The following is a 14,599-nucleotide window of genomic DNA, read 5'->3' as shown; positions in this document are numbered from 1 at the left end:
CTTAGCTGGCAGGGAGAGCTCACCCGCAGCCCCAGCAGCAGGCAGTGGTCAGGGCATGTCCCCTGTACAGAGTGTGAGATCCCAGCTGGGACCGTGGCACAGCAGTGGCACAGACCTGTGTGGGAAGGGGCTGTCCTGCAGGGTCAGATCTCAGAGTACAGGACTTGTGGTGCCTCCTTTAACGATGGAGAGCCTGGACAGCACCTGCTGGGTCTCTAAAGGGAGCCTGGCACAGAACAGCACCTCAGGCCCAGAAGGAGCTGAGATGCAGCTGGAGGAACACGCAGAGCAGGGATGCTCTCTCCCGTGAGCAGGTGCTGTTCCTGCCCAGGCAGCACTGGCAGGGCCTGTGACATTCCAGAGCTGCTGCTGCTCCCTTGCAGTGCCATGCACGGGGGCCAAGAATGAGCTCTAAAACCCAAGGTCCTTTCAGCCTCCCCGGGAAGCAGTTCCCCAGCACTGGGAGCTGCTGGCACAGGAGGTGACACAGCAGGGATTGTGCCAGCCTGAACAGGGGCAGTTTCCATTTCAAATCAACATTGTTTACAGGAAGGTTCCTCCTTGTCCCCTTGACAAAGCTGTTCTAAGCCTTTGCCTATCCTCTTACAGGACCACCCCAGCCCATCCAGACCTGCTCCAAAGGGTCCAGCACTACAGAACTGCACAAGGATCATCTCAGAAAGGGAACACAATTCTTTGAATTGGATGAACATGCTGCAGGAGCTCTGGGTTCACCCCCTCTCTCAGGACTCAAGCACAGCTCCAGCTCACAAAGCTCATTCTCTGGGAGACCAAACAGCTTTAGACCCCCTAGAAATGAGGGGAATAAAATCTCCACCAACGATGCTTGAACCATCTCAAAAAAGATGCTTGATTTCAGGTGGCTGGAAAGTCCTGATGAGGCCAAGCCCTCCAGCCCCTGACTGAGGTGGTCCCAGGGCAGGGCCCTGGCTCAGAACAGCTGAAGCCCACCCTGGTTCCCCCCCCCAGAGCTCCCTCCTCCAGCACAGCACCCAACAGCAGCAGCTGCAGCAGGGATGTGGCTTCCTCTGGCCTTCTACACACACTGCTGGAGGTAAAAGATGTTGAATTTTTAGCTTTTTGAAGCCCCTTGCCTTGAGCCCAAGGGCAGGTGAGGCTGTAGGTATTGCATGGCCCCCATTCCCCTCCACCAACCCCTGAGCCCCCCAGCCTGCAGAGCCCCTGGGTGCCACGGGAAGGTGGGATGGGACAGGAACCGCAGTGGGAGAACGAGCTGCCAAGCAGCAACAGAAAGGGGAGAGTTTCTCAAGAGACTTTTGATAGACTATTTGGTAAATACATGGATACATGAACAGCAGCAACTTGCACAATCCCCCGACTGTGCTTCCAAGAAGCACAACTCACAGCCTTCTGAATCTACAGGCAGGGAAGGGAAGTCCAGGTCCTGTATTCTGGGCAAGAAAAAACCATCAATTCCTGAAGATTCTCACTAAGTTCAGTACAGTACAGAAGGAAGAGCTTCCCATCAGCCCAGCTACCTTCTGGGACCCAACATAACCACTCCTGAGTGCTGCTGTGAAGAGATTGTGGGGCTGAGGCCTGAGAGCAGGGTCCTGCTTCCCCACCCCTCTGGCTGGAATCCAAGGACAGTGAAGATTGTAAAGGGAATACAGAGACTCTTTCTCAAGCGAGGTTCATAAAGCACACAAACAAGACCTGTCTCCCTCTGGTCTAAAGGACTTCCTGTTTTCCTTCTGGGAGATGAGGACAGGATTGCTGGATTCCAGACTATGCTATGATATGTGTCCTGCTGATGGATGAGCCTGAACACTACCCCTGACATCAAATCTCTCACCTGTAGCCCACAGCCCTTGCAAAGCAAACCCTCTCACCCACATTTCCAGCAGCAGTTGTGACCCCAGGCAGCACCCCAGTCACCCAGGTTTCTGTCCAAGTGTCCGTGAGCACAGCAGTGCTGACACAATTCCGTGGCAGAGCCGGGCTCCCATTGCTGCCTCCAGTGACTGGATGTGCCCTTGTGTCCCTGCCTGCCCTGTGGCAGGGTGTGAGCCCAGTGTCCGTGACCCCAGGGCTCACCCACGAGCACGTGAGGGGCTGAGTGGCTCCAGGAGGATGCAGGGTCTGGACAAGCCCCACGTGGGCTGGGCAGAGTGGGGGAATCGCCCTCCAGCGTGGCCGGGCTCAGGCGGTCCCAGTTCCATCTGTCCGTGCCTGCGGGGCGGAGCAGGCGGTGCCACGGGGATGAGGTGTGGACTCCAAGCACAGAGGGAGGGGTGGCAGCAGTGCAGCACAGGGGGAGCTGGAACCCATCACGACTTCGGGGAGAGCTGAGGAGTCCACGTCACTGTCACCAGGAACTGTGTGCTGGCCCGCACGGTGTCACAGACAGGAGAAGTCACTAGAGAGTTTGGATCCAAGTGAATTGGCATGGCTGCTTTGGACTATGGTAACATGGGAGCAATTCTATTCCATGGCCTTTAATACATTTCATTTTCATAGCACCTTTCATCCCAGGGTTTTAAGTGCTGTAACGGAAGCAGGTACTGTGCACCCATTAGCACGGGGGAAACCGAGGCACAGAGTGGTTTGGTGATTTGCCTTGGGCCACTTGGAAAAACCGTGGCAGTGTCTGGACAGCCTTAAACCTCCTGACTCCCTCGGTTGGTGAGACCACACTGCTGCCTCACATGAAGCCACTCCGCTCCCTGCCCTCCCCAGCAACGTGCTCCTACCCATTCTTCGGTGAAGTCTCATGCTCCTTTTTGATGCACAAATATATGACCAAAAAACAAAAGAAAGAAAAAAGAAGAAAAAAAAAAAAGTGCAGTAAACTAAATGTTTAAAAAAGCACATTTGTGCTGTCTCTGTGCAAAGATAAAAGAAATAAATACATGATTAAAAAATTAAAAAGGTTCACAGTATCACACATGGATAGGTAGCTATGGTAGTGCACATCTGGAAAACACTGTGTTACTACCCAGGATTCTCTACACCCAGCTAGAATTCTCTGCTGGGAGCTGCGGGTGAGCGGGTGGTTTCTTTGCTGCCCACGTCTGGGGTGAGTAGAAATACATGGTTATAGTTTTGCTCCATTCTGAAACGCAGTGCCCGGGATCCTGCAGTGCAGCAATACTGGTGTCAGCAAGCTCTTCCCCATCCCACTGGAATGGCTGCATCAACGAAAAGGGAACACATCGACCTGCAGAGGGAATCGCTGCTCTCTGGGACTTCTGTGTCTGCATAGAAATTACTGCAAGAGGCAGAGAGAACAGAGTCACAGAATCATGGAATCATTAGGGTGGGAAAAGATCTCTAAGAATACCAAATTCAGCATCAGCCCAGCACCACCACCACGTTCACGACTAATCCGTGTCCCCAGGTGCCACAGCCAGAAGTCATTTGAACACTTCCAGAGATGGCACCACTGCCCTGGGCAGCCTGTTCCAATACCTGACAACCCCCTTTCAATCAGGACATTTTACCAAATATCCAACCTAAACCTCCCCTAGCACAGCTTGAGGCTGTTTCCTCTTCTGTCCCTTGTTCCCTGGGAGCAGAACCTGACCCCCACCTGGCTGTCCCCTCCTGTCAGGGAGTTGTGGAGAGCAAGCTCCCCCTGAGCCTTCTTTTCTCAAGGCTGAGCCCCCCCAGCTGCTCCTCACCACACTTGTGTGCCAGCCCCTTCCCCATGTCCACTCACTTCTCTGGACATGCCCCAGCCCCTCCATGTGTTTCTGGTTGTGAGAGGAAAGAGGATCAACCCCTGAGCACCAGTGCCATCAGTCAGCTCTCTGTCCCGCCAACTTCCCAGCACAACCAGAGGCTGTTCTACATCCTCCAGAAATGGCAACATGTCTGGGAAACCTGAGCTCCCCAAAGTTTCTCCTGCACCAAACAGCTGGGGAGAAGCCACAGTCCCTGCTGAGCAGGCCAGGGCTGTGCCAGCAGAGCTGCCCTGAGGGGCAGCCGGGCTCTGCCGCAGCCGTGCAGGAGCCCCACGCTGCCAGAGGCCGAGCTGACCCTGCAGGGGGAGCACAGACTGCGAGCGACCAGCGGGCACCCACACACGGCTCTTGGACACTTACTGTATCGCTCTCCTCATCGGAGACAGAGTGCAGCTGAGTGCTATAGTGGAGCGGGGAGTAAACCCAACTCCTCTCGTCTGTCGGCTGCCAGAGTGGCCAGAGACGGCAGGGAGAATGCAGGGAGAGCAGCAGCAGAGCAGGGAGCAAAGGAGAGAAGAGGAAAAAATAAAAGGAGAAAATAAAAAGAGCAGGAAACAATACAGTAAGAACAGCTGTCCACCTGCAGGGAGAGCACTGAGCCCAGAGGCAGCTCTCAGCAGAGGAGCCCTCCTCATCCTCAGCACACACCGGCTCCCTGCCAGCTGGGGCAGTGGGGGTGGCACACCCTCTCCTCTCATAGGGACAGAGTTTTAGAGCTTTTGAGATGTCAGGGAAACCTCAGCTCCTGGCCATGGCACCATCCTGGCTGCAGAGAAACTGAGAGATTTGGGAAGTGACTTACCTAAGAGCAGTGACAGCTTCTGGCTCCTGCTACCTGCTACCAGCTCTCACCCTCCTGTTTCCAGAGCCCTGTGCATGCTACAAACTGATATCCAGGAGGGCTTTTCCTGGGAAACTGGATTTGTTTGTTGTGCCTTCCTCCTTCTCTGCAGAAGGCAGTGGAGCTGGGGTGAGACCATGGAGGATGGTGGCCACAGAAAGGAAACAGTTATTGCTGAGATTTTGGGGACAGTGGAGTGATGGGAACAAGTACAACACAGGAGGCAAAACACAATGGGACCCTGGAAAGAATGAGGGGAAGGAGGTGTGCCTTGAGGGACAGTTATAATAGCACTGGGCACTGCTGTGAGAAGACACACACTGCTGCCTACACAGCACAGATTCAAGGGCTGGTCTCTGCTGACAGTGTTCTCAGGGGGGGCCCATTTACATTGCAAACAGGCTCTTCTGTCTCCAGAGGAGCTCCCACAGAGAAGAAACTGCCCCCTTTGACCCAGCCTGGCATTTGCAAAGGAAGATAGTGCAGAACTGGGTGTTTGGAAGAAGCCTGCAGTGTTCCCAGCCCAGGAACTGAGTGCGGCAGCCTACAATGTACAAGGAACTAAAAGAAGCCAGAGAAGCTTTGAAGCACTGGGCTCCACATGCTGAACCCCCCAGGAACTGCAGCTCCATTAGCAGAGACTGCTGGAGGGAGGAAGGCTGAGAAGCCCCTGCCTGGAGCTTCTCACAGGGCTCTGTCAGAGGTACAGGAAACCTCCCCACCACATCAAGCTTGTCCCACATCCTCTTTTTCATCCATGATGGTTCATCCATCCTGACTGAACCACATGCTCCAGCCAGTCTCCTTCAGAGCCTTTTAGGAGCTTGGATGCATGCAGGGAGCTGCAGGAGATGAAAGAGCACCCAGTGCCTGGCATTACCCCTCCCCTGCTGTTCTTGGCAGCCAAAACCCAGCTGAGGCGCAGGAGGGGCTGCAGGAGGAGTTGCCTGTTTGCCCAACAGCACCTTCCTCATGCCATCAGCAACAGCCAGGGGCACATTCCTGCCCCTGCTTCCCCATGCACCCTGCCTGTACCCCAAATGGGAGCACCGGGCTGCACCAGCAGCAGCACTGCCACCACCCCCTGGGGACTTTCCCAAAGCAGGAGAAGCTAAATGCTAGACCCCAGAACAATCTCTAGATTCAGCCCCTAAGAGCTCATATGCCTCCCTGCATCTTTTGGAAAGGAAAATCCTACCTGCTCACAGAACACCTTCAGTAAGGAAGGGGCACACTGGTGATGCTGAGAAGGGCTGGAGAGCTGAAACCAGCCCTAACTCAGTACCAGCTCCTGTCTCATTTGGTTTATGAGATGCTCCCCACAAGCTAAAACAGTTCTGTTTGCTACTGGAGCTTTAGAATCTTCAAAATATCTTAATGGTGTCTTTAAAACCCTCTTCCTGGGCTGAGGCAGCTGAGCCTGACATCCCCTATGGAGGCCCCAGTGCCTCTCTGGCCAGATCTGGTACTAAGACTCACAGAACAGTTTGGGATGGAAGATCACCCAGTATCCCCCCTTGCCATGGGCAGGGACACCTTCCACTACCCCAGGCTGCTTCAAACCCATCCAGTCTGACCTTGGACATTTCCAGAGAGAGGGCAACCACAGGTTCTCTGGGTAACCTGTGCCAGGGCCTCACTGCTCTCAGTTTTGCCAAGGGCTGGGTGAAACTACAGCCCATCCCAGGGTAGGAGCTGTGTCACCAGTCTGCAGAAAAGGGACAGAGCTCATGATTCTCTCAGATCCTACAAGGAGATCCACTGGTGTCATTTCAATATGCTTCCCCCATTTCTGCTGGGCTGGTTCCTAATGCCCACTCAATCCAGAGCCCCAGCCATTGAGAGAAATGGGATGCTGGCCCCAGTGTTTCAAAGCTGCAGCTCTGCTCCCCTACATGCTGTGCTGGTGTGGTCACTTACAATCCCAGAGGAATGCGAGGTAGTTCGGAGTCTGCGCTGGCGGGGAGAGTAAATCCAGTACCTCCCATCTGTGAACTGAGTGGCCCCAGGACAAGTGAGGTGAGAAAGGAAACAGAGGAAAAAAAGGGTGATGTGAAAGAGAGGATGAAAGAGAAAGCAAAAAACAAGGGGTTGGGCAACTCCAGGCCTGAACGGGTGAGCGGGTGGGAAAGCCGTGCAGGGAAGAGCGGCGCCCATGCCCTGCCACACTCTGCACTTTTATTCCCTGGGGATAAACAGGAGAATGAAGAGCTCTCCAGGAGCAGACTTCAGTCATCAGCCCACAGCCTCCTGGGACTGGGCAAACCCTCCTCTGCACACAGCACCCCTTCACCCAGCACTGCCCCTGAGCACTCCTGCAGGAGCAGCTGTGGTGCTGCCTGAGCGCACGCGTGCAGCCTCACCTGAGCTCCAGCTCAAGTGCTCTTCCAAGGAGAGCGCCCATGGGAACTCAAATCAGCTTTTCCCTTCATCCCAGCAGTGAAAAACACTCCACAGCACACGACACACATTTAATGCAAAACTCAGACTCAGATGAAGTATGAAATGCTGATGAGCAGTCAGTCACACTCTCTGTGAACACACTGCAGGATTTTCTCTTGGAGAGAGGTGCCCCTCAGGCTGGGGGCAGTCCATATGCCCAGCGACAGGGAGGAAGAGCAGCTGACCCTCACCAGAAGACACCCGCCAGGGGAGCAGGCAGGATCTGCCTGCACACAGCTGCCCTCCACAGGCAAGGAGGGGGCAGTGTTAGGGGAGCCGTTTGCATTTTGAACAGCATGCATCCAACCCCAAACAAGCTGTAAAACAGGGCTGATTCCTTCCACAGCTCCCACAAGCCTCAGAGCGACTCAGCAATGAGTAAGCAGCTCTGCAGCAGAGTCACAAGAGTCCAGGGGAAGGCCAATGCTGCATTTTAGTTTAGCCTGAAGGAGCCCATTGCATGGGCTCAGGTTGTCTCCAGCACCACAGAACTAACAGCAACAAGTCCGAGCAGGGAGGAGCCGGGCACCTCTTTTAATGAGGGTTCCAGTGCCCAGGCACAAGAGAGAGCTCAGCTCTCACAGGACAGGCACTCAGCTGTGCTCTGGGAATCCATGGGACAGGTACATGTTGCTAAAAAACCTCTTCTCTGGTCTGCAGGAGTTGCTCAGCCATTGTGGGAGCTGAGTGAGGACCAGCGCCAGGCTCCACGGCACTCTGCTGCCAACCACCAACTTACTCCCTGGCTCAGCACTAGACTCCCACTGCATCACCTAATGCAGCCTGCAGGGAAAGGAAAAGCCGGAGTTCACCAGAGCCCAGGGTCACCCTCTGCAACCACCTCCCTTTGGCTCTAGGCCATGCTTGTGTCAGGAATGCAGCCAAGATCTCTGGCTGAGGAAAAAAAAACCTCTCTGTTGCACCCACATCACCTTGGGTTGTCCCAGGAGCAAATGTGCTGGCCTAGACAAACACTTGTGCTTGGAAGTAGAGCAGCACAGCTACAGCTACATCCACAGCAGGAGTGCCACCTGTGTGAGCCCCACTAGATGCTGTTCCGAGTTCTCTGAGTTTAATCCAGTTCTCTGCATTCAAAAACCCACCCAGCACCGAGGTCTCAAGGTGCTTCACACCAAGATGGTGCAGGGCAGCCACTGCCCACCTGACTGCCTGGAATGATACTGACAGCCCTGTCCAACCCTTCCCATCACCCCCCAAGGGCCAGGTGGAGAAGGTCTCTTACAAAGTAAATGTCTGTGACTGGCACGTCGTCTTCATCCGAGGCCTGGCTGGCTGGCTCCGAGGCCTGGCTGGCCGTCTCCACCTCTATGGTGGCTGGGGATGTGACAATGGCACAGGCTGAAGAAGCTGCCTCTCTGCACAGGGGAAAGAAATGACAGTCTAGTCACTGCAGTCAGGACAGGAGCAAGCAAAACGGATTTATTACAGAGGAGCTTCTGAAGATGCTATGCTATCACATCCTGAAAGGTCACGTCAGGGCAGGTCAGGTCAGTGCTGTGCTCAGCCTCACTGAACACCCATGACTCCAGCAAGGCCTCCAACACAAGCAGCCACAGCTCAAAACCCACTGTGTGGGATCTGCAACACTCTAGAACACTCACTCTTTGACTTCTTCTTCAGGAGCTACAATCTCAACGTCACACTTGGGCTCCAGCTCGACACTGATTTGCTGAACCTCCTCCTGGACCCGCCCCTCCTCGTGTGACCTGGAAACCAAAGGGGACACAGCTGGACATGAGACATGCACAGCCCTCAATTTTACATCAGCCTGAATCAGTCCAGAGCCAGCCAAGCCTCTTGTGCAGCTCTGCCCCAGCACACAGCTGCTGCTGCTACCATGGCACTGGGCTCCCAGCACAGACTCAGTGGCTGACTTCAGCTCAGAGGGAGCACTCAGACCCCCCAGGATTGAGGGTTTGGATAACCAAAACTCCCAGGAAAAAGAGAGGGAAGATTACAGCACTCAGGAATAACAAGGTGGGAAAAGAGAACAAGAGCAAAGGAGTTAAACAGCCAGTGCAGCAGGAAGTGTCAAATGGAGCATGGGAGCAAAGAGAAGGGACCTCCAGGGAAATCCTGTGTCCAGAGTCAGCCTGGCACCAGCCCAGAGCCTCTGACCTCCCCCAACACTCCCAGCACACCAAAACTGTTCCAGGGTTGAGATTTATCTGCACACTCTGGAACTGTTTCTGACAATCTTCACTTTAATACCTCATGCTATTAAAGCAATTACTTGTGCCAGCAGGGCTGTCCCCATGGGAAGGAGGAGCAGGAGCCTGCCCAGCCCAGGGGCAGCTGTCAGAGAAGGGCTGAGCCCTGGCTTCACTGACAGCACTGCCCTGCTCTCACCAGTGGGCAGCACTTCAGTCCAGGTCCATGCACAGAACTTGCTACACTCTTCCTCACAGGGCTGGACCTCAAACCTGGACTCAATTCCCCAGCAGACCAGAATAACCAGAGGCATGACACATTCTTGAGCAAATTGGGTAAGGTTTTTTCCATCTCAGCTCAGGAATGTAAATTCTTGCTTTAACAAATTTGTGTCTGCACTGGTTTTCACCAGGGGATCCCAGAGAGCTCCACAAGTGCAAGGTCCCTACTCTCCCAGGAAGGGCACATGGAAGCACTGGGATTAGAAAGGGACAAATTGGGCAAAAACCAGCAAAGGTGGCCACACCTGCAGACAGGCCCTAGTCAGTGTAGCTCTGGCAAATGTGTGACAGAAAGATCTACTCTGACCAAGGCACTGAGCTCCCTGAACGCTCCCAGGTCACTCTGACTCACCTGACCCATTTCTGGAGGAACAGTCACACACCACAGCAGCTCCCTCCCTCCAGGAAGTACCAACGAGTCTGAACTATTTTGGATGAAGTCACTGCATTTGCCACATGGGCCCCACCACTGGGGCCTGGGTCTAAGTCTCCAATTTTCAGCAATTCCTAACACTGGATTCTGCAGGACATGAGGTGCTTCACAAGTCCCTGACACTTCTCACAGTGAGCAGGTCCCTGCCCTCCAGGGCAGCATTCAGCAACATGCAGCATCTAGAGGGATTTTCATTAGGAAATAGCATAGAAAGGGATTTTTTTTCACAGTGCTTATCAACTGAATTCAGTAAATCACTCAAAGCTTGGAACAACAGCAGATGCCTGTAACGCGGGGCAAACCCTCATCTTCCAAAGACCTTTCCTTCCAAGCACCAAACACTGACTGCAGGGAGAGAGGACATCAGCCTGTCAGGCTTCTCTGCCATGGCACATCCTAGGACTGATCTCTGATGTCATTTCAAAGCCTACTACACCTACACAATGCCCTGGAAAGCGAGGGCAGAGCCAGCAGCATCCGCTGGCTCCTCGTGCAGATCCTGCTGACATGGGCAATGGGGTCATTTTTACTGATGCAAAATAATTCCACAATAATGCACAATATTAATGGTAAGAGCCTCTAAAATCAGACACCCCTCTGCAGCACAGCATTTCTGTCCTACCTTGCCCTTGGCTCTGAGACACCACAGGAGGAAAAAAGCCTCACAGGTTTCTGAAAACACTGGAAGCTCCTTCTGTGGGGACTGATGGTGCTCAGTGCCTCATAAAGGCAAAGCCCTTTCACTTTACCCAGGCCACAAGCAGATGCTCAGAGGAGGAATGTTCCTGCTGTCAGGGCTCACTTACTTGCCTAAAGGGACTTAAATGACCTTCCTTGACTCTGGTGCTGGGTGGGTGGGTAAATTTGGACAACACTGTTGTCCCCTTCCCTATCAAATAATTGGTATTTTCAAAGCACTATGAGATCTGCTTTGCAAGGAAAATTCCCTGCAAGAAATGGGGATCATCTGATTGCAGAAGCAGCTCAGCATCCATGCCAAAATCCTGGAGCTGCTGAAATTCCCACTCAGCCCTCTAAAAGTGACCTTTGCACAGGGATAAACATGAGGTCTCTGCAGCAGAGAGCAGATGAGACAAGAAGACAGAAGACCCATTTCTCACCTGCCATCCTGCCCTGAGGAGTGTGTACGCCTCCTGTGGAAAGAAAACAGGAGAGTTTGAAGGAGCATTTAAGCCAGAAATCCTGCACTGTCCCCAAATCTACCTCCACATCCCATGAGGGAGATGTTCTACTTAACAGCTGACACTTCTTCCAGCAATAATTAATCCCATCAAAGCTGTGTCTGCTTGCTCCCAGGAGAGATTTAATTAAAATCGGTCATTAGCATTGCAGAGTGCAGGGCAGCCTGCCGGGATCTGCAGCACAGAGAGCCAAGAGCAGCCACTCAGCACCAGTGGGAGCAGGGAAATCTCCTCACCTGTACCTGGGCTGCTCAGAGGACTCCGAGGGGGATCGCTCGGGGACAGACAGAGATGTTGACGATAGTGTCGTGGCTATGGAGGCCGTGGTAGCTTCTTCAAAGGAAGGAGGAGTGCAAGGGAGCAGGTCTGGCCTGCCTGCTGGCCCAGAGCAGAAGCAGGAAGAAGAGATGATTAAGTCAAACACCAACACTTCACCTACACCAGCCCCGTGCGAGGCTGTTCCACCATGAACCTGCAACCCCCATTGGGACTGGGCACTCAAACCACAGACAGGCAGAAGTGTAGTTGGGTCATGACAGCCTCTCCCAAGGCATCCTCTGGGGAGAGCCAGTCAGCACCACTCCCAGCATAATAGGCAGGGAATAGAATGCCAGTGATGACTTCTCACTGGTGACCAAAGCTGGATTAAAGCCTTGGATCACCAGGGATAAATATCCAAGAGAATTAAGAGAAGCACTGAGTGTTCAGTGCTTTGCTCAGGGAGCAATCCAACACCCATGCACTGGAGGAGCTTGTCCTCCAGCACTCAGCTGTAGATGCAGCCAGATGGAAGTGAAGGAAAGGCAGCACAGAACCAGCCCATTCCTCTTTTTTCTAACAGCAAGATCCTGCCTGTTATAACTGCCCAAACACTGTCATTGGAGTGCTGCAGTTCCCAGTCACCCAACCCCCAATCTTTTTTTTAAAGGGTAGAAAATGCAACTCTCTGTTGGCTTTGGGCTATGACTGATGGTGCCCCTTGGCAGCAGCTGTCTTGCAGCAGTGATGCAGGCGACCATTTTTACTGCAGAACCCCAGAGTGCTGCAAAGAAGGGATCTGGTCTCCTTTGATGCAGAGGTGTCGCATCAAGTACCTGCTGGTGCTGCGACAAAACAATGCACTCTTACCTTCTTCCCTGTCCTGGTTAGGTTTAGCACCTGCAAAGCACAGCAAGACATGCAATGAAGAGCTATCCATGAGGAAATATCTGCAGTTGGTGCACAGTGGGGAACTGGATGAGAACAAGGGAGGATCCTAAAGAACTGCTAGGAAAGAGAGGGTAAGCACAGAGGCGCGCCCCGGGCGGGGCTGTCACCTTCATCGTCCAGCGTGGGGTAGCTCCGGGCCGCCCGCAGGTCGTACTGGGTGTCGTCCTTGTCGGAGGCCAGCTGGCTGGCTGAGAACGCCGCCGTGGGACCCGCCGTCTTCACGGCCAGCAAGGCACTGCGCCCTTTCTTGGACGGGGACGACTTCAGAGCTGGGGGGCACAGAAGGGCAAATGTCGCTCTCAGGGTTTAGCTGGTCAGAGGGACTCTGAGATGCGTCAGAGTCTCTTCTCAGCTCGGTGGTCAAAGAAGGAGTCAGAACTGTTCAGTTCTCGGTCTCAAGGTTGTTTATTGTTTCTTATCTATAAAATTCTTTTTTCTGGCCTGCTGAGGTCCGGCAGGACAGACAGAGGCACTTTGGCTGCCCCCAGAGTGGTGTTATCTCTTTATACCAAAAACTACGTGTATATTATTTACCATGACTTTGTAATACCTATCATGTTGCAGTGTGTTTTAAACTTCCGGGTCCCTTACCCAGGTGTGCCAAAACCCTCGCTGAGTGAGTCCTGTCAATCAGGCTTAACATTCCAGCAAAGATGTCGTGTGGTTGGTCAAATTCAAAGGATGCTCCTCAGGCCCAGAGGTCATTGGCCTGTCTAGGTGTCCCTCGTCCCTTGAGACCCCGCCCCCCCCACCTGGTTGGTGGCTCACCTGTCCCCTCCCCTCCCCCTGAGCTTAAAAGGTGAGTCCGGCCATGCGGTCGGGATTCTGTTGGAGCTCTTCCCAAGATTCAGACCCCTGTAACCATGGAATAAACCTCTGGATATTAAACCCTCCAGCAGAATCCTCTCCTTTTTATCTCTTCACCTTCGCCTGAAGTCTTCTTCCTGAGGTAAACGGAGTTCCTAACAAGCCTGGACTTGTTTAGTGCCCAGCTGAAACCACCAGCAAGCTAAAGGTGTCTCTGGGGTGATACACCACAATTGCCGCCTTTGGCCTGGCAGTGAGGGTCACACTGGCCCAGGCACAAGCTAACTGGTAATATTGGGATTCATATTCCAATACTATCACTTATGTTAATGGACGCTCCTCTGTCGGGTTAACAAGATATTTAATACTCTGCTTGTTTGACTTGTCATATATTGGTGATTTGTTAATAATGTACAGATGTAAGCTTGTGTCATAGAGGGAGGACCCTGGTTACTCATTCTAGCATTAGCTCTCCTATTTAAATATAGCTTAGTGTGACAGTGTTCACAGGGGTCTTACGATGAGGGAAGAGATGAAGATCTGACTCTGTTTCAGAAGGCTTGATTTGTTTTTTTATGATATATATTACATTAAAACTATACTAAAAGAATAGAAGAAAGGATTTCATCAGAAGGCTAGCTGAGAGTAGAATAGAATAGGAAAGAATGATAACAAAGGTTTGTGGCTTGGGCTCTGTGTCCAAGCCAGCTGGGCTGTGATTGGCCATTAATTACAAACATTCAGCATGGGCCAATCACAGATGCACCTGTTGCATTCCACAGCAGCAGATAACCATTGTTTACATTTTGTTCCTGAGGCCTCTCAGCTTCTCAGGAGGAAAAATCCCAAGGAAAGGATTTTTCATAAAAGATGTTTGCAACAGGTTAGCCTGTTAATGGGGAGGGAGTCATAAAGTTCTTATATTTTTGTAGTGTAGAGCTTTAACACACTCTTTGTTGATGGCTGCTTGAGGGCCCACAGTGTAATTGGGAAATTAATATTTATCTGCTTGTAGAGATTGTATTCTTTTTTAAAGGAGCTGTACCCCCTTTAAATAGCCCTTAATTCCCTTTATTAGGGTTTGTGGGTTTTCCTTGGAGAAGAATTAAGAGTGAACTTAGATTAGTTTCACAGGCAGCCAGCTATCACCCAGCTTGGTTGGCTTTTCACCTCTGCTAACAAGTCATCCCACTCTTTTGCCAGAGATGGGTTCTCTCAATAACAGCTCTCATAAGTAGCTCGCTTGGGTTCCAACTTATGTTAGACAGTGAGCTTTGACTTTAACCCAATCTAAAAGTGCCAACATCACAGCAGAAGATGGAGGCTAAGAAGAAGGAGAAAGGCTGGACACACTCAGATTCTTCTCCCTTGCTCTCTGAACCCCGATTATAAAAACCCCCAAAAATCTATTTTTTCACCCCATGACAAACTAGTTATTATTCTACTTAAACTTTCGTGGCTTGCAGATCTTCACATAAGGTTGA

At 52.4% G+C, this 14,599-nt stretch overlaps 1 protein-coding gene across 6 annotated transcripts in view; it reads right to left on the bottom strand.

The window, feature by feature from the left end:
* Positions 1–1,283: 1,283 nt before the first annotated feature.
* The window catches only part of PIP5K1C (phosphatidylinositol-4-phosphate 5-kinase type 1 gamma), a 52,767-nt gene continuing 39,451 nt past the window's right edge, over positions 1,284–14,599 (bottom strand). Inside the window, exons 12-19 of one of the 6 annotated variants that reach the window (XM_074528752.1) lie at positions 12,416–12,577; positions 12,228–12,257; positions 11,336–11,477; positions 11,019–11,051; positions 8,634–8,738; positions 8,255–8,387; positions 4,089–4,172; positions 1,284–3,253 (exon numbers count right to left, since the gene is read on the bottom strand). In XM_074528752.1, coding sequence (XP_074384853.1) covers positions 3,251–3,253; positions 4,089–4,172; positions 8,255–8,387; positions 8,634–8,738; positions 11,019–11,051; positions 11,336–11,477; positions 12,228–12,257; positions 12,416–12,577 — 692 coding nt within the window. In that variant the 3' untranslated portion in view covers positions 1,284–3,250. Of the gene's footprint in view, positions 3,254–4,088; positions 4,173–6,746; positions 7,795–8,254; positions 8,388–8,633; positions 8,739–11,018; positions 11,052–11,335; positions 11,478–12,227; positions 12,258–12,415; positions 12,578–14,599 lie in introns of those variants that run through there. The other 5 variants (XM_074528747.1, XM_074528751.1, XM_074528748.1 and 2 more) reach the window with 5 other exon arrangements.

The sequence above is a fragment of the Zonotrichia albicollis genome, chromosome 29, assembly GCF_047830755.1.
Source record: "Zonotrichia albicollis isolate bZonAlb1 chromosome 29, bZonAlb1.hap1, whole genome shotgun sequence".
Classification (NCBI taxonomy): Eukaryota; Metazoa; Chordata; class Aves; order Passeriformes; family Passerellidae; genus Zonotrichia; species Zonotrichia albicollis.
Note: the sequence above shows the minus strand (reverse complement) of the source record. Positions and strands in the feature narration are given on the sequence as shown.